Consider the following 15,250-nt stretch of genomic DNA (forward strand, 5'->3'; position numbering starts at 1 on the left):
ATCATTATGATGGTCTACATCTGAATGAATACTCTTCGAAACCAGATTGTTGAGACGACATAAACCAGAGATAAAAGTGTGGCTGTGTAGCCTCTCTTAGCCTGGATAGATTTCAGTTAGGGGCACTCATGAGGCATTTTCCACTTGCTATGTTGTTTATGTTTCTACCTGTTGGCGCTGCTGTCTGTTAAAAGGGATACTGAGAATTCCTTCTGGGCAAGGAGCGAGATAATAGGTAAATTCATCAAGGAGAACAAAGTCGGCCTTTCACAGCAAGGAAATGAAAGACTTGATTTAATAAATTCTCTGCTCCGGTGAGTGAACTATAGATTACTTTTTGGGTTCTGAATATTTGCCTAAAAGGAGTCATCTCTAAAGTCAAAAACTATGAAGGATACATAAAATGTCAAAATATTAAAGTTTTTTTTTAATCAGGAAAATTCTTAGGGTTTGGGATAGTTAGACAATAAGTCAAAGAAGCTCTGTATAAAATACAGAAATCTCCAGAAAGCTAGGAAGAGGTGCTTGCATTTGACCTTCCGTGGTCCTATCGTGAACTTCTAAAAGGAGATGAGCTAAAAAAGCAGCCAGTGAGATGGTAATTGTGATGACAGCCATTCCCTTTTGCACAGAGCTTTACAGTGTGTGGAATCCTTGAACTTATAACCTAAAAGGGGTCATGGGAGAGACAAAAACAATATCTAGTTACGGTTTCTTTGATTGGGTGACTCATACTGTGTTAATAATTCAGAGGTTGTCATGATAGCAAAACCCCTACACACGATTTGTACAAGGAAGTTCGTTCTGCCGAATGGAAAATCTTTAACGGAATCTGTAAAGAAATCATTTAAAAGCAAAACAAACAGAACTGCCGATAGCCAAGTCCCCACCATCCATTTACCCAGTAGTCAGTGTCTAACATAGAGTTTGGGAGGTGAAGTTGGTGATCCAAAGTAAGGTCACTAAACAAATGCTTAGAACCAACCGAAAAATGTTATCATACCAAAGTTCAAGTGCTTGAATTTTCTTGAAAATGGCAAAATACAATTTGTAGGACAGTTGGCTAAGTGTAGTACCCCCTTAATGTTTTTAGATTGGGGCACAAAATGCATTTGGGTTTCTCCTCAGGGACCGCTATTTAAGTTGATTTGACAGTCAGAAAACCTAGAAACCATTACACACAGCAGGTCTTGGGTAGTGAAAACAGCCTTTCCCTCCCTTCCACACTGAAAACCATCAAGCTGGTTGGAATATATGTAAAAGATTTTTGCTTACACACCTGTCTTATGCATATTCTTTTATACCCCAGAATTTTTATTATATTTTTACATTATTACTTCTAATATTTTATCTGATTACATGTATTACCTTATTGCTAACAAAAGTCATTCCTAGAAAAGACTCTTTTCCTGTCCGTTAAGCCAACACCAGATTAAAACTTGTGATTTGCCTTCAGGACACCAACATAGTTGTTTGAAAACGGACAAGGTCAGTTAGTTGGTGTTGCTTTGGGGTAAGAACTGTCTGACCGTATATTGATTGATTTTTTTTCCCCCAGTGAAGTGACTGAATTTTCTAGTCATGAGTGTGCACAGCCTAGGCTACAGCCAATAGATATCAGTTACAAAGGGGGATCCCCTTTTGAAAATCATCTTCCACGCCATGATATTTGAAGGGCATAGTGCAGAGTATAGTATCCGGACGATAAATGACCAAAAGAATATGCTACAGTCATTACACTGGGCAGCTTTCAAAGCCCTTTCACCTCCATTGTTTGATCTGATCCTTAAAATCACCCTGGAATGAGGGCAGAGAGCCTTTCAGCATTTTCAGAGAGACATTCCAACCAAAGCAAACAAAAAAATGTAGGGAGCGCGTGAACGCACCTGGCTGCACAGATTCCACAGTGAGCAAAAGGAGCAAAAGTCTCTGCCTTCATGGAGCTTCCGTTGTAGTAGGGGGAAAGAGACAGTAAATAAAAAGTGACTGAAAATTTGCTATGAAGAAAAAGAAAGCAATGAGAGAGAGTAATTTATGTCAGAGAAGCGCTGTTTTGGTCAACACGTGGGAGTTATTATCCCCATTTGAAGAGAGCAAACAAGGTACGCAGAGAAATACGTGATTTTTCCCAGGTGTCACAACTTGTAAATTGCAGAATCAGGAAAGACGTCTGCATCTTCTGACTCAAAATCCCCTATCCTCAAGCCCCTTTGGGGGTCATCATAAAAATCTGGTCATGGGACTTCCCTGGCGTTCCAGTAGTTAAGACTCCGCACTCCCGATGCAGGGGGCATGGGTTCGATGCCTGGTCAGGGAAGTAAGATCCCGCGTGCCGCAGGACACAGCCAAAAAAAAAAAAAAAAATCTGATCACCCAGTGCCTTTTCTCTGTCTTCATTCTCCAGCCAAAGCCCTGATACACGTCTTTCTTGCCCCACTTCCCAGTTTTGCAAAGAAGGGAAATTCTAATTAGCTCTTCATTTGGTTTTGAAAGTTAAAAGCAACTTGACTTGTGGGCTTTGCTTGGTACATGGTGCAGATCAGAAGCATTAAGAAATCTCATAAAAATAAATATGCTTCTGAATTCCAATGGAATAGCCCATATGTTTCAAGCAGTATTCAGCAAAGTCCAGTGATTCTACTTGCATCTAGCCCCGCCCAGGGAATTTTGTCATATTGAGATTAGACTTCTATGTTGCTTTTGCAACCAGGACATTAAAGTGAAAGACTCCACGTCTTTCATAGTAGCCTTCACTGTAATTTTCTCCAGCCCGGGGAATTACCAGGTAATCAATAAATGCTTACTGAATAATACCATAGTGCCCAGCACCTGTGTACCACAGTGACAAACCCTCACATTGTTTCTGTAACTTTTAGCGATCTGTCATTCTAAAAACCTTCCTCTTTTCCCTTAGAACTGCTCTTTTGGCCACTTTTCCTGAGGACTCACAGTCAACAGATGGAGAGAAATTCTCTCTTTTTTTTTTTTAAATTGAAGTATAGTTGATTTACAGTATTGTGTTAGTTTCAGGTGCATACAAAGTGATTCGGTTATACACATATATGTATATATCTGTATTCTTTTCTTTAAATTCATTTCCATTGTAGTTTATTACAGGATATTGAATATAGTTCCCTGTGCGCTACAGTAAATCCTTGTTGTTTCTCAGGAGAAATTCTTATCTTTTTTTTCATAGTAGTTCTGCCCCACAGCCTGAGTCTTAAATGAATACTTTGAATTCTAGTGTTTGAAAGAGGGAAAGAGAGCAGTCTGGTCTATTTTATATCTGGCATATATGGTCCAATCATTTATAGATTGGAAGGCTTGTGAAAGCTGATGAAACGTTCCAGGAAGGTGTATACACTGGGTGCATAATCAGTACTGCTGACTGTGAGTGGAGGATCGTTTCAGCCTCCTGTGTCTGCAGTGAAAAAGAAAATCTCTTAGGATGGTTACCGAAAAGGAACGTTTAAGAGAAGTCTCTTTTTTTTTAGCATAGAAAGAAGAGCTGGTAAATATTAGCAGGAAGTCATAAAATCATTTTACAGTAAAACGTGGTTTTTAGAGACGGCTTGGTTTAGACAGCCTAGAAAGGCAAACTCTGTTTTTGCATTAATTTCCTAGGCTTTTTATTTTGGAACTCTTGTACTCGACCTGAATTATGAAAAGGTAGCGAGTCTTTTGGATCGGAACAGCTTGCAGGCCCTGCAGAGTGGGGCTTGGTTGGAAGTCTCTCTGGAAATCCCGGGGGGGGGGGGGGGGGGGGGGGGGGGGGGCCGGGGGTGGGGGGGGGGGATTTTTCAGAGGATTTGGCTTCGCTTCAATGAGATCTTATTCAGGACAGCTTGTTGGTGGATAGGGGAGCCCTTGTAAGTAATGGTTAACCTGTTGGCCGCTTTTCAGGCTCCAAACTGGATGGTTAGTGAGGAGTGGTCTTGGCATTGCACCCTGCAGGCTCACACTTGCATGTCTGGCGTGTCTGACCACTCCATTCACCTCCACGTTTTACTGAGGGCTCCCGCTACAGAAGTGCAAGAGAAGGGGGTCCTGTGCAGATGGGGTACAGATAGGAAGGCCAACCGGGCACACGCAGGGCGACACCAAGTGGGGGCGGGGGGATTCAGACAAGACCTGTTCAACCCCCTTTAGCAGAGAGGCCGCCGATTTTCCTCTCAGAGGGCGTCTTTCTGAGCACTCCTCTGCCGGCTGCACTTTCCTCTTGAGGCGGTGTGGGCGGTTCTTGAAGCCACACAGAAGCGTTAAGCTGAGCTCTGGTTGGTAATTGGAGGATGCTCTCCAGCATGCCCAGAAAGCATACTGAAGAAGCACAGATTACCCACTTGCTGCCCGGTTTAAGTGATAATGCTGCCTCTTCTTCGGGGATACCCAGCACCTGCAATGAACCAGCCTGGGAAAGGCACTACGGGATTTGGGTTCTGGTTCCCAGCATGGTTATTGCTTCCAATTATCCCATGATGATCCAGTAGACGCCGTGGTGATTCCCATGGAGTATCTGGTCCAGGCCCCCATACTGTGCACCCCTTACCCCTGCAGTGACGCGTCACAGCCGACACGTAGCCTGCGCAGCCTCCCCGAGTCGGCACGTTCTGCCTACCAGCCTGAAGTCCAGCTCAGCTTTGCACACGACCCCAAGGTTAAAATTATTCCAGAAGGCTCTGGCCTTTCATTTCCTTCTGTAGTTTAAAGAAAGATGACTTTAGCTTCCTCTAGCTATTTTCAGCGAGAAAGTTCTTCGATGTGGAGATGGCAAGAAACATTTCTTTGACTTTGGCCTTGACCAGCTGACCTAGACTGACAAGAGAATTCCATGATTCCTTGCAATCCTGAGCCAGGCTCCTGCTGACCCCCTTAAAAGATTATTTGAGACATTTCAGCTCTTGTAATGAGGCTAAGTCTGCCTAAGGCAGCAAATTAGGGAAAAGCTTGAGTTTATTTTTTTCAGCCAGTATTCTTGCATATCCACTGTATGTTAGGTGGTACACTATTCTACTGGAGATAGAGCAGTGAACAAAACAGGCAGAAAGTGTGGAGTATTTGCTTCCGGAACACTTTTAAAGAAAGGCAGTTGTACTTTTAGAAAGTGAAATCCCTCGGGGAGCCATCTTTTGCTGGTGGGAAGTAGAATATCAATTCTATACGCGTGTTTCTGAAATGCCTAGAACGGTTCTGCTCTTAGAAATTTTCTTTGCCATGTCGTTTGCTGTTAACTTGCACCAATCCTTGAAGAAAAGATTTCCTTGAAAAATACCCACCTCAACCCAGTTTCTCTAAATTTGTAAACTTCTAAATGAAAAGATGAGATTATTAAAATGATTATTTACATCTTTCAACGTGTGCATTTCGTAGATAGATAAATGTGTTTATTTTGTTACAGGTAAAAGGAAGCCTTGCTTGTTAACTGCCTAAGATTTGGAGTCATTCTCTTTTCTAATGTAGTAACCAGGGAGGGGACTCCTGCTATTTCGGTTTCTGCACAATTATATAAGTCTCGTTTAGTATTAATTTATAAGCTTTAGTTCCATTTGTAAGGAGCAAGAGTCAGACTGGACTGGTTCTTAAATAGCACCTCCGTGCCCCTGTTGCCAGTTTTATCACAAAAGTTTGGGTCGGAGCCTAAATGTGTCTTCTTTGCCTTTTCCTTGTCCACCCCACCCTCTACTGCAAAAGGCCATTTCTTTGAACCGTGAGCCTACACCTCTTTAGGAACACGTCCTCTGGAATATTCCAGTGCCCAGGGCACTTGGGGGTATGTTTCACTGTGCTCACCTGGGGAGGGTAATGGGACTCCTGCATTCTATTCTTTCAACAAAGTAAGACAGTAAGAATGAGTTTTTAAAACTCAACTTGGTTGTGTATAATCACCAAAACATATGTGTTTTTTTGTTTTCGTTTCCTTTGTAGCCCACCAGACGGTCTGCCAGGTTGTCAGCGGTGAGTACTTTGGACCCCGTTGTTGTTAGCTCTTATGAATACACGTTCCCTCGGTCCAGAGCAAAGCAGCAAAAGGAAGATGAAGGTGGTGTTTCCCTTGAGCTTTTTTTATTTCCTTTTTAGAAATAACCTGGGTCAGAATTTCTAGCAACTTTGACCGGTGTTGCCAGCAGCTCACTTGATCAGACACGTTGGTGAAAAACAGTGGCCAGCCCGTTTAGCAAGCGTTCAAAGCCCAGGAAGCTGTTTGATATCACTGGGTCCCTGAGATGGAGAATTAGGTTAGCAAAGTCCTAGCCTCCCATTCTACACCTGATCTGCTAAAGGAGTCAAGAATTCCAGTTCTCCCTCCGTGACTCATACCTTAGTCAGGACGTTCTGAAGGTTGTCTGAATCCATAGGCTCTAGCCTCACTTCAGAACTAGAGAATCTGAAACAGTAACGATTTCCACTCTGCCACCTGGGGTCTCCCTCTGTGGGCCAGGCCCAGGGAAAGGACAAGGGTTAAGATCGTTAAAGCTGGGACCGGCTGGTGTGAGCGAGCCTTGGCCAGGAGTGTGCCTCAGCCCTTGTCACCACGCTGTGCTCCCGGCTGGCTCCAGTACTCATCCCTGCCGCCCTGCTCATGCACCAGTACTCCTTCTGCCAAGACAGGGCAGCCTGCCTCTCTGGTGGAGGACTTGGGTTACTTTATGTGCACTGCCCACTGACACGCAGAGGGAAAGGCATTGACCTCTTGGCTGACGGCACGTATCCCGATACTAGATAGTCCGGGAGCTGCAAGCTACTATGACCTTCAGGGAAGCATGGATTCCCTCCTCAGCCCACACCTGTGCCTGGCACAGTGTAGGGAATCCAAGCTGAAATGGATATTGGAAACTTGTTTCTGAATTTAAAAAAAAATACTAGTTTCTGGCTTTTCTTCTCAATATATTTTTGCTAAACTTGTTTCACAAATTAAAAAGTATATATAGCAGTTACTGGCTTTTCTTCTCAATATATTTTTGCTAAACTTGTTTCACACATTGAAATAAAAAAAAAAAAAGAAGCAGGTACTGGGACCATTCACAAGTTCAGAAGTATAGCCAGGTTTGGGTTGGCTGAGCCAGTGTTTCACATGAGTCCCAACGTAGGAAGCAATGTCAGAGTTACCGGGAAGGTTAAGACCTGGGAGGTGTGGTCGTGTGTGTACCCAGTTAATCCAGATTCTGCCAGAACCCCTCAAAGGTGGTGTGCTTGTCCAGTGGTATAATTTTCACTGTGGTTGAGAAGTTAAGTTTTAACTCTTTTGTAGATTTCACTGTAGATTATACTGAAAGCCATTGTATTCCATGGATATCTAGCCTTTCAAGGGGGTAGATCATGGAAGTCAAAAGCCAAATTTTAAAATAAGGCGTTTCCTGAACACCAGGGACCAGCAATATAATACCTTCCACTGACATCGTTGCCCATGGTGCTGACGCAGAGCCTCCTTGGAAGCCAGTGGGATTACAGACTACAAAACCTCATCATTTCCTGTCCCATCAAAACACGAATGCTGAGTTTGGGGGAAAGGTCTGTCTTAACAGAAAATAATATGAAAGGACATCATTTGCTGTAAATTGAGAAAACAAGGGCATGTTAATACACTATATCAAAGCCCAAAATAAAATTTTTTTAATCCTGAAAATTTAGGAGCCATGCAAGCTGATAGATGTGGGGAGCAAGGTACAAATATACAGTGGTCAGAATGTTAAGGAAAATAGTCCCTACTTTTCAAGCTCCACTTTCTTTTTTTTTTTTTTGCGGTACGCGGGCCTCTCACTGTTGTGGCCTCTCCCGTTGCGGAACAGATGCGCAGGCTCAGCGGCCATGGCTCATGGGCCCAGCCGCTCCGCGGCATGTGGGATCTTCCCAGACCGGGGCACGAACCCACGTCCCCTGCATCGGCAGGCGGACTCTCAACCACTGCGCCACCAGGGAAGCCCTCCACTTTCTTTTTTTATTTGAGAGGTCGTGTCCAATGATCAATCTTCCAGAACTGAACTGACTACAATTTCAGTTTATGCCCTTAATGGAAAGGGCCAGGTTCTATATGATCCTGAACATCTGGAGGTATTGGGGAGGAACATGTGTTTTTTTCTCCACGTGGGGGCAGAGGGGGACTCTGGGCAGTGTTCTCTATTTAAAAACCATTCTCCCTGGTGCCAGGAAAGAAGTGTAATTTTTTCCTAACTCAACGAGAGAAATATTTGCCCTAAGGTAGCTATAGAAAACCAGAGGTTTACACTTCCGTGGTATCCCCATGTGCCCATCTCAGACCCCTAGGAAGCAGCCGGGCTGAAGCCCTGCGTGAAGGGGCCTGGGGCCACGGGACAGGTGGGCACTGCTCCCAGGAGTGGGGAGAGCCACACGAGGCAAGAGAAAAAGAGGTGCCCGCTGGGCTCTTTGGCTAATAGGGTCTGTGAAAGATCTTGAACTTCGGGAGCTAACAGTGGACATTGTATCATTATAATTGTGTTCTTAATAACAAGCTCTAGGGACAAATGAGCCCAGGGTCTGGATGGGCAGGAGAGTCTCCTCACCTTGAGCTGGCCTTGGAAGAGGAAAGTAGGAAGAAGCTCAGCCTTCAACAAGCGCTTGAAACCTGCATCGGAGGTGGGAGGATTTGGAACTGGCTTTGGAACACTTCACGGGCAGCTCTCTTATTCCCAATGGGCTTTTGCCTGTGATGGTGCTAGGATTTCTAGACTGTTCGGGAGGCCGGTGTCCCTGAATTCACCGAGTCATTTGGCCAAGGGCCTGAGTCGTTCCTCTTGCTGCTGTGTTGTGATAAAAGGAAATACAGAGACATGGGACACAGAAGCTTAAATCTGTTCCCAGAGAGCTGTTCTGGCCCGGGGAATAGTTGGCTTTCAGATCTCACCTGCCATTCACTTGAGAACCCAGGATGAAAATAGTTATGAAATGTGGAGGTCTTTTTGCTGCTACCTGATGCTGAAAATAGGACGACATATTTTTTTGAAATGAACATCATAGGCAAAATGGACTGTCTTTAGCAGTCTTGTCGCTGTTCCTTTTGGTGCCGAGGGTTGTCTTTTTTCAGTATTTGTATAACTTAATTTGTCTTTGCAGAAACCAGCTCCACCAAAACCTGAACCTAAACCAAGAAAAACATCTGCTAAGGTAAGAGGTGGTCCCCCGCCCCACTTTGGCTTTTTCAGCAGTGAATAAATTAAAATCCCATATCCCAGAGTCATCCGAGGCACGAGGACATTTTATGATCCAGGCTCAACGTACAGACTGGAAAACTTCCACCAGCTACAGACAGGCTTTCTCCGAAGGCAGAGAGCACAAACTTTATGTTTCACTGGGAGTGTGTTTTCCGTTTGGTCCGTAAAGCGAAGGAGGTCAGAGCGTGTTGGCGTGAGAAGCCTCATGTCCAAGGCGGGGTTTGGTAGCTGCCTCGAGAACATGCCGTTCAGGTGGGGCTCAGAAGGGGTGAGCCCGGGCCCGGGCGACACTGCTGCCAACAGCTGGAGGCGTGGGGAGGGGCTTCTGACTTCACGTAACTGATCTGAGGAGGTCAGTCTGAGGACTAATAATAATTCCTATAATAGTCAATACCAGCAGATAATTAATACCGGCAAACAGTTACGTGGTGCTTATCCTATGCATAGACCCTCCCGTCAGCCCCACTGAGGTAGATACACGTATCCCGTTTGGCAGATGAGGAAACTGCGGCACAGAACTATGAAGAAATTTACCCCCAAATGGCCTTTCTGTACCCTGCCCTCCAGAGCGTCGTCCCTTGCTGTGAATTTTTTGAAACGATGTGTATGTATCATGGTATGAGTAGGCAGTTCGGAAGCGGAACTCATTTCTGTGGCTTGGTTCTTTTTATTTTTTTTACTTTTTGGCCGCGCCGGCACAGCTTGTGGGATCTTAGTTCCCTGACCAGGGATCGAACCCGTGCCCCCTGCAGTGGAAGCGCAGAGTCTTAACCACTGGACCGCCAGGGAAGTCCCAGCTTGGTCTTAAAATCAGGAATTTTTCTTCCTCTGGGCCTTCCTTTTAAGCGCTTTCTCAGCTTTCTTGTCACTTAAGCCCCAGGTCCCCATGCGCAGTGTTCCTCTTGCTGGGTCTGCCCCGGCTTCACCACGTCCCCCTGCTGCTACTTCCCCATGGCAGAGCCACTTCTCACTTTAGCAAGAGACAGTGCTCTCCAAAGACACACACGAGGGGAAATCAAAGTCCACTGGATTTTCTAAGCCGCGTGTTACATGTTCATGGAGCCTCAGTGGAACTCACTCAGAGCTCAGGGGAACCGGGTTTCCATTTTCCCCTGAAAGCCACCACATTGGCCTTGCTCGTGTTTCCCCCTGTGCTTGGACGGAGGCCGGCTGAGTTTGCACAACATCACACCGTGTCTAACACACTCTGTTTCCCTGTGCTTTGATCCCCTGTTAGAAAGAACTGGCAACAAAGGTTAACAAAGGTGCGAAAGGGGAGAAGGAGGAAAAGCAAGAAGCTGGAAAGGAAGGTACTGCACCATCTGAAAACGGTGACACTAAAGCAGAAGAGGTACTTTCCCGAAATACCTCCCGCTGATTGAATCAGTGTCTTGAAAGCAATTGCTCGATCCTTCAGCCGGCGACCGCATGTTCATAACGTCTCTCTTTATTGCCTGTAATGTTATTGCAGATCCACATCTCTCGCTCAACTGTTAATGTCTCAGCCTCCAGAGGTACCCCACCCAGCACACTGTCAGTAAAGGGGCAGATTGAAACAGTGAGAGTTAAGGGTACAGTAGAAAATTCCGCACGTTTGCAGTGACTAGCATCAGATAGTAGTGTGGTGTTCTTTTTATCGTGAACCGAGGGAGCTCACAGGTAAAGCTTCCGTGGTCGTTTGCAAAGCAGAAAGCAATAAAGGCAGCCAAGCGTTTGTGTCCTATTTTCCTGCCTTGTCTGTATTACACCCAGAGTTGAAGTCGGTTTTGCAGTAGAGCTGCTAAAAAACAGATGTTCCGAAGTGTGTGTGTCGGTGGGGTAGAATCTTCTTTGGCTTATAGTTGTTTTAATAGTAACTCTATCTTTTTTGTCTTCCGTTCTTTCTCCACAGGCACAGAAAACTGAATCTGTAAACGAGGGAGAATGAATTGTCATGAAAATTGGGGTTGATTTTATGTACCTCTTGGGACAACTTTTAAAAGCTATTTTTACCGAGTATTTTGTAAATGCTAATTTTTTAGGACTCTACTAGTTGGCATACAAAAATATATAAGGATGGACATTTTACCTTCTTGTAGTCATGCTTTTTGGAAATTTCCGTCATCCTTGAGTAAAATAAATACCAATTTAATATTGGAAGCTGTCTGTAAAATTGATTCAGCATTCCATGCACTTGCTTTAAAAATTTAGTCCTGTGCATACTGTGGTGTTTTTACTGTGTGTATTTGAATTTTTTCATGCAGTTTTTCTAGAGCAATAATCAGTGGTGCTTTTGTACCTAGGTTTTATGTGATTTTAATGAAACGTGGATAGTTGTGGCCACCTGCTGACTATTTGTGGTTTAAAATAAAAGGTTTTCCTGCCTGCAAAATACCTGCCTCTTAGTAGTGTCTTTGCTAAATTTAGGCAGTGTTTCATTTTTTTGTTGCAGAAGATGTAAAGAATTTCTACAGTCTGTTCTGTGATGGTCTCTCGAATAAGTCAAGTAGGATTGTTTCTTAATTTTCTGCCCTTTAAAAATGTTATTTTAATAAAATCATCTATGAGTGCCAGCGTAGAAGAATTACGTCTAATATCCTTTATACCAGAAGTGGCCCACAGTGGTCACCATATAATAAAACTTAATACAACACTATTTTATTGAAGTCCTTGTCAATAGGATAGCATTCTGCTAAACCGGAACAGTGAAAAACCATAAACTTGGACTCATCCTTGAAAATGTTCCCACCTTCAAAATAATACGAAGTTACACATTCGTATTAAAATATTTTCCCATTGGTTGAGGACTTCACAGTTTTGAAAGCACTTTATACCCATGTGACCACATTTCAGCCTTGTGTCAACATAGGAAAGGACTTGGCCTAGGTATTGTCAGAAAGAAATAGGAGAGTATGTACCTTACTTCAGGCCCACAGGAAAGAGAAAAATTGGGACTTGAACCTGGTCTCGTGAATACTGTTCCTTAAGTCTGTTTGGGCTGCTATAACACCAGGCTGGGCATCTTATAAACAGCAGAAATTTCTTGCTCACGGTTCTGGAGGCTGGGAGTCTTGAGATCAGGCGTCAACATAGTCAGGTGAGGACCCTCTTCAGGTCTCAGACTTCTCCCTGTGTCCTCATATCGGGGAAGGGGCTGGGGATCTCTGTCTTTTATAAGAGCACTAATGCCATTCATGAGGTTCCAGCCTCATGACTTAAGCTCTTCCCAGAGGCCTCACCTCCTACTACCATCATCACAGTGTCCTTCTGTTTCTGGAAGGACAGTGGAGCATAGGAGCTGTTTTTTAAATGTAATTTTGTTTGTCTGTTTGCATTCCTGAAGAAGTTGGGTAACTGCATGAACACCCCAGAAAAGCTGAAATCTGCAGATTCCTCTTAGATGAAGATTTGAATCTTTTAAAATGGAGACTAGTAACTGCCTGTGCTGCTCAGGGACTCGCAGAAAGGCTGTTGTTTCTCGGGGCTTCCATGCATTTCTCTTGTTATCAACAAAAACAAGTTCCCTCCTCCAGTGTATATTTTGGGGCTCAGAACTTAAACCTGTGTCAGTGTCCCAAGTTTGTCGTTAATCTACTGCAGATATCAACCATGTTATATACAGAATAATCTCATTTATAGTTTCTTTGGCTTCTGATTATGAAATGTGCCTTAACTCACGGGTGTTAGATATGCCAAAAACCACTTTTGCCCCAAAGAAAAATAGCTGGTATCCTGTGAACACTACAAAAATATTTTCAATGTGCAGTAAGTACACAGTTGAAGTACATTGCTGGCTAGCTTCCAGTTCAGAAGTGGAATATAAACTTAATAGGTTTACTTTTTAAAAAGTTACAAAAGTGCTACAGGTGATTCTTGGTTTTTTTTTGTTTGTTTGTTTTTTTGCAGTACGCGGACCTCTCACTGCTGTGGCCTCCCCCGTTGCGGAGCACAGGCTCCGGACGCGCAGGCTCAGCGGCCATGGCTTACGGGCCCAGCCGCTCCGTGGCATGTGGGATCTTCCCGGACAGGGGCACGAACCCGTGTCCCCTGCATCGGCAGGCGGACTCTCAACCACTGCGCCACCAGGGAAGCCCGAGGTGATTTTTTTTTTTAAAACATCAGACATTACAATGGTATATAAAGTGAAAGTCAGAATCCTTCTTTCCCCCATTCCTATCTCCCAGAAGTAATCACTGCCCACCATTTTCTCTATTTTACTATGTATATATGCGTGTATATGTGCATATACATGCACTTGTATGCACACGTGTATATATGCACATATCATTTTTAAATACTATACATTCAATTTTGAATTTAATTCAACCAATAAATTGTATTTGCAGATAATAAAGATTATCTCTAATATTGCAATGCTGCCAACGGTACTGCAGTAAACATTCTTATACATAAAGCTTTGTCTACTTACATCTTTCTACTCAATTAAATAATTTCCTAAAAGTGGTATGTCTGAATCAAAGGGAACGTACATTTGATGTTTTAAGTATTGCCCAAAAAAAGTGATGCCCATCCACTTCCATCAACAGCATATGGATGCCAACTCTTCCTGCCTTTGTCAGCACCCTTATTTTGGTCAGTCTCATAAATGAAAAATAATGCCTTACTGTTTTAATTTTCAATTTATTTTATTACTAGTAAAATTGAGCTTTTCATAGTTTAATGTCATTTGAATTTCGTCTGTAAATTGTGATATTTTTCTATTTTTATATTGGGGAATCAGTGTGTTTTAAATCATTATTATTTACAGTGACCACTGATGCCATTACTTTTAATTCAGACACACAAAGATCAGTGGTCTGTAGGCCATTGGTATATGTCTCTTAAAGCTTATGGGTATTATCACTGCCACACTGACAAAGCAAGGGAATACTATAGAGCAGACAGCTACCAAAATAACCAGAAGGCCCACATTGGTTCCCGAGAACTTGAAGACCTGATGGGTACACTGCCAAGGGTATAGATACACTGCCTGCAAATACGTAGAAGGTTTGGGAATCCCATCCACTGCCACACTGCCTACCCCTTTGGTGGATGTATTCAAGTTAGAAAAATATGTGTTCTCCAAAATACCTGTCTGCTAACCTGCTATGAATCTACAGTGACTTTGAGTCAAATGCCCGGTAGCTGAGCAATGCACTGCTTGTCCAGTCATAAGTGGTAGTCCTAAAATTCTCCCTGAGGCTGGCCCATGGATCGTGGTGGAAGAAGAGTGGGCTTTGACGACCTTAGGGTTACCAGGGGGAAAGGGGTGAGTGGGGGACGGATAGATTGGGAGTTTGGGATTGACATGTACACACTATTTAAAATAGATAACCAGGGCTCCCTGGTGGTGCAATGGTTAAGAATCCACCTGCCAATGCAGGGGACACGGGTTCGAGCCCGAGTCCAGGAAGATCCCACATGCCGCGGAGCAACTAAGCCCGTGCGCTACAACTACCGAGCCTGCGCTCTAGAGCCCGCGAGCCACAACTTCTGAGCCCACATGCCACAACTACTGAAGCCCACACGCCTAGAGCCTGTGCTCCTCAATAAGAGAAGCCACCGCAATGAGAAGCCCACGCACCTCAACAAAGAGTTAGCCCCCGCTCGCCACAAGTAAAGAAAGCCTTCATGCAGCAACGAAGACCCAATGCAGCCAAATATAAAGTAAATAAATTTTTTTAAAAATCTCAACAAAAAAATAAATAATAAAAAAAATAAAATGATAACCAACAAGGACCTACTGTATAACACAGGGAGCTTGGCTCAATATTCTGTAATAACCTAAATGGGAAAAGAATTGGCAAAAGAATGGATACTTGTATGGTATCCAATACTGAATACTTTGCTGTATACCTGTAACTAACACATCATTAATCAACTCTACTCCAATATAAAATAAAAATTAAAAAAGAGAAAAGAGTGGGCTTTGAGAAGCAAGTGATTCTGAAATTCTCACTTTTACGTTCTGTGAAAAGATAGCGTGAAATAAAGTCAAGATACATTGGCCCAACGGTAGGTGAACTGTTTCATAAAGTCTTGAATGTACATTTACATAATTAAGGAGTTTGAAACAAGGTTATGAAACGATTTTTTTCCCTGTCCCC

General features: G+C 43.6%; 1 protein-coding gene across 2 annotated transcripts in view; it reads left to right on the forward strand.

Moving 5' to 3' along the window:
* The window catches only part of HMGN3 (high mobility group nucleosomal binding domain 3), a 32,974-nt gene extending 20,040 nt beyond the window's left edge, over positions 1-12,934 (forward strand). Inside the window, exons 3-6 of one of the 2 annotated variants that reach the window (XM_027092013.1) lie at positions 5,923-5,952; positions 9,067-9,117; positions 10,402-10,474; positions 11,056-12,934. In XM_027092013.1, coding sequence (XP_026947814.1) covers positions 5,923-5,952; positions 9,067-9,117; positions 10,402-10,474; positions 11,056-11,069 — 168 coding nt within the window. In that variant the 3' untranslated portion in view covers positions 11,070-12,934. Of the gene's footprint in view, positions 1-5,922; positions 5,953-9,066; positions 9,118-10,401; positions 10,516-11,055 lie in introns of both variants that reach the window. The other variant, XM_027092001.1, reaches the window with a different exon arrangement.
* Positions 12,935-15,250: the final 2,316 nt, after the last annotated feature.

Source organism: Aethalodelphis obliquidens, unplaced genomic scaffold (genome assembly GCF_003676395.1).
Source record: "Aethalodelphis obliquidens isolate GAN/ISIS:26980383/991018 unplaced genomic scaffold, ASM367639v1 scaffold3, whole genome shotgun sequence".
In the NCBI taxonomy this organism is placed as follows: domain Eukaryota; kingdom Metazoa; phylum Chordata; class Mammalia; order Artiodactyla; family Delphinidae; genus Aethalodelphis; species Aethalodelphis obliquidens.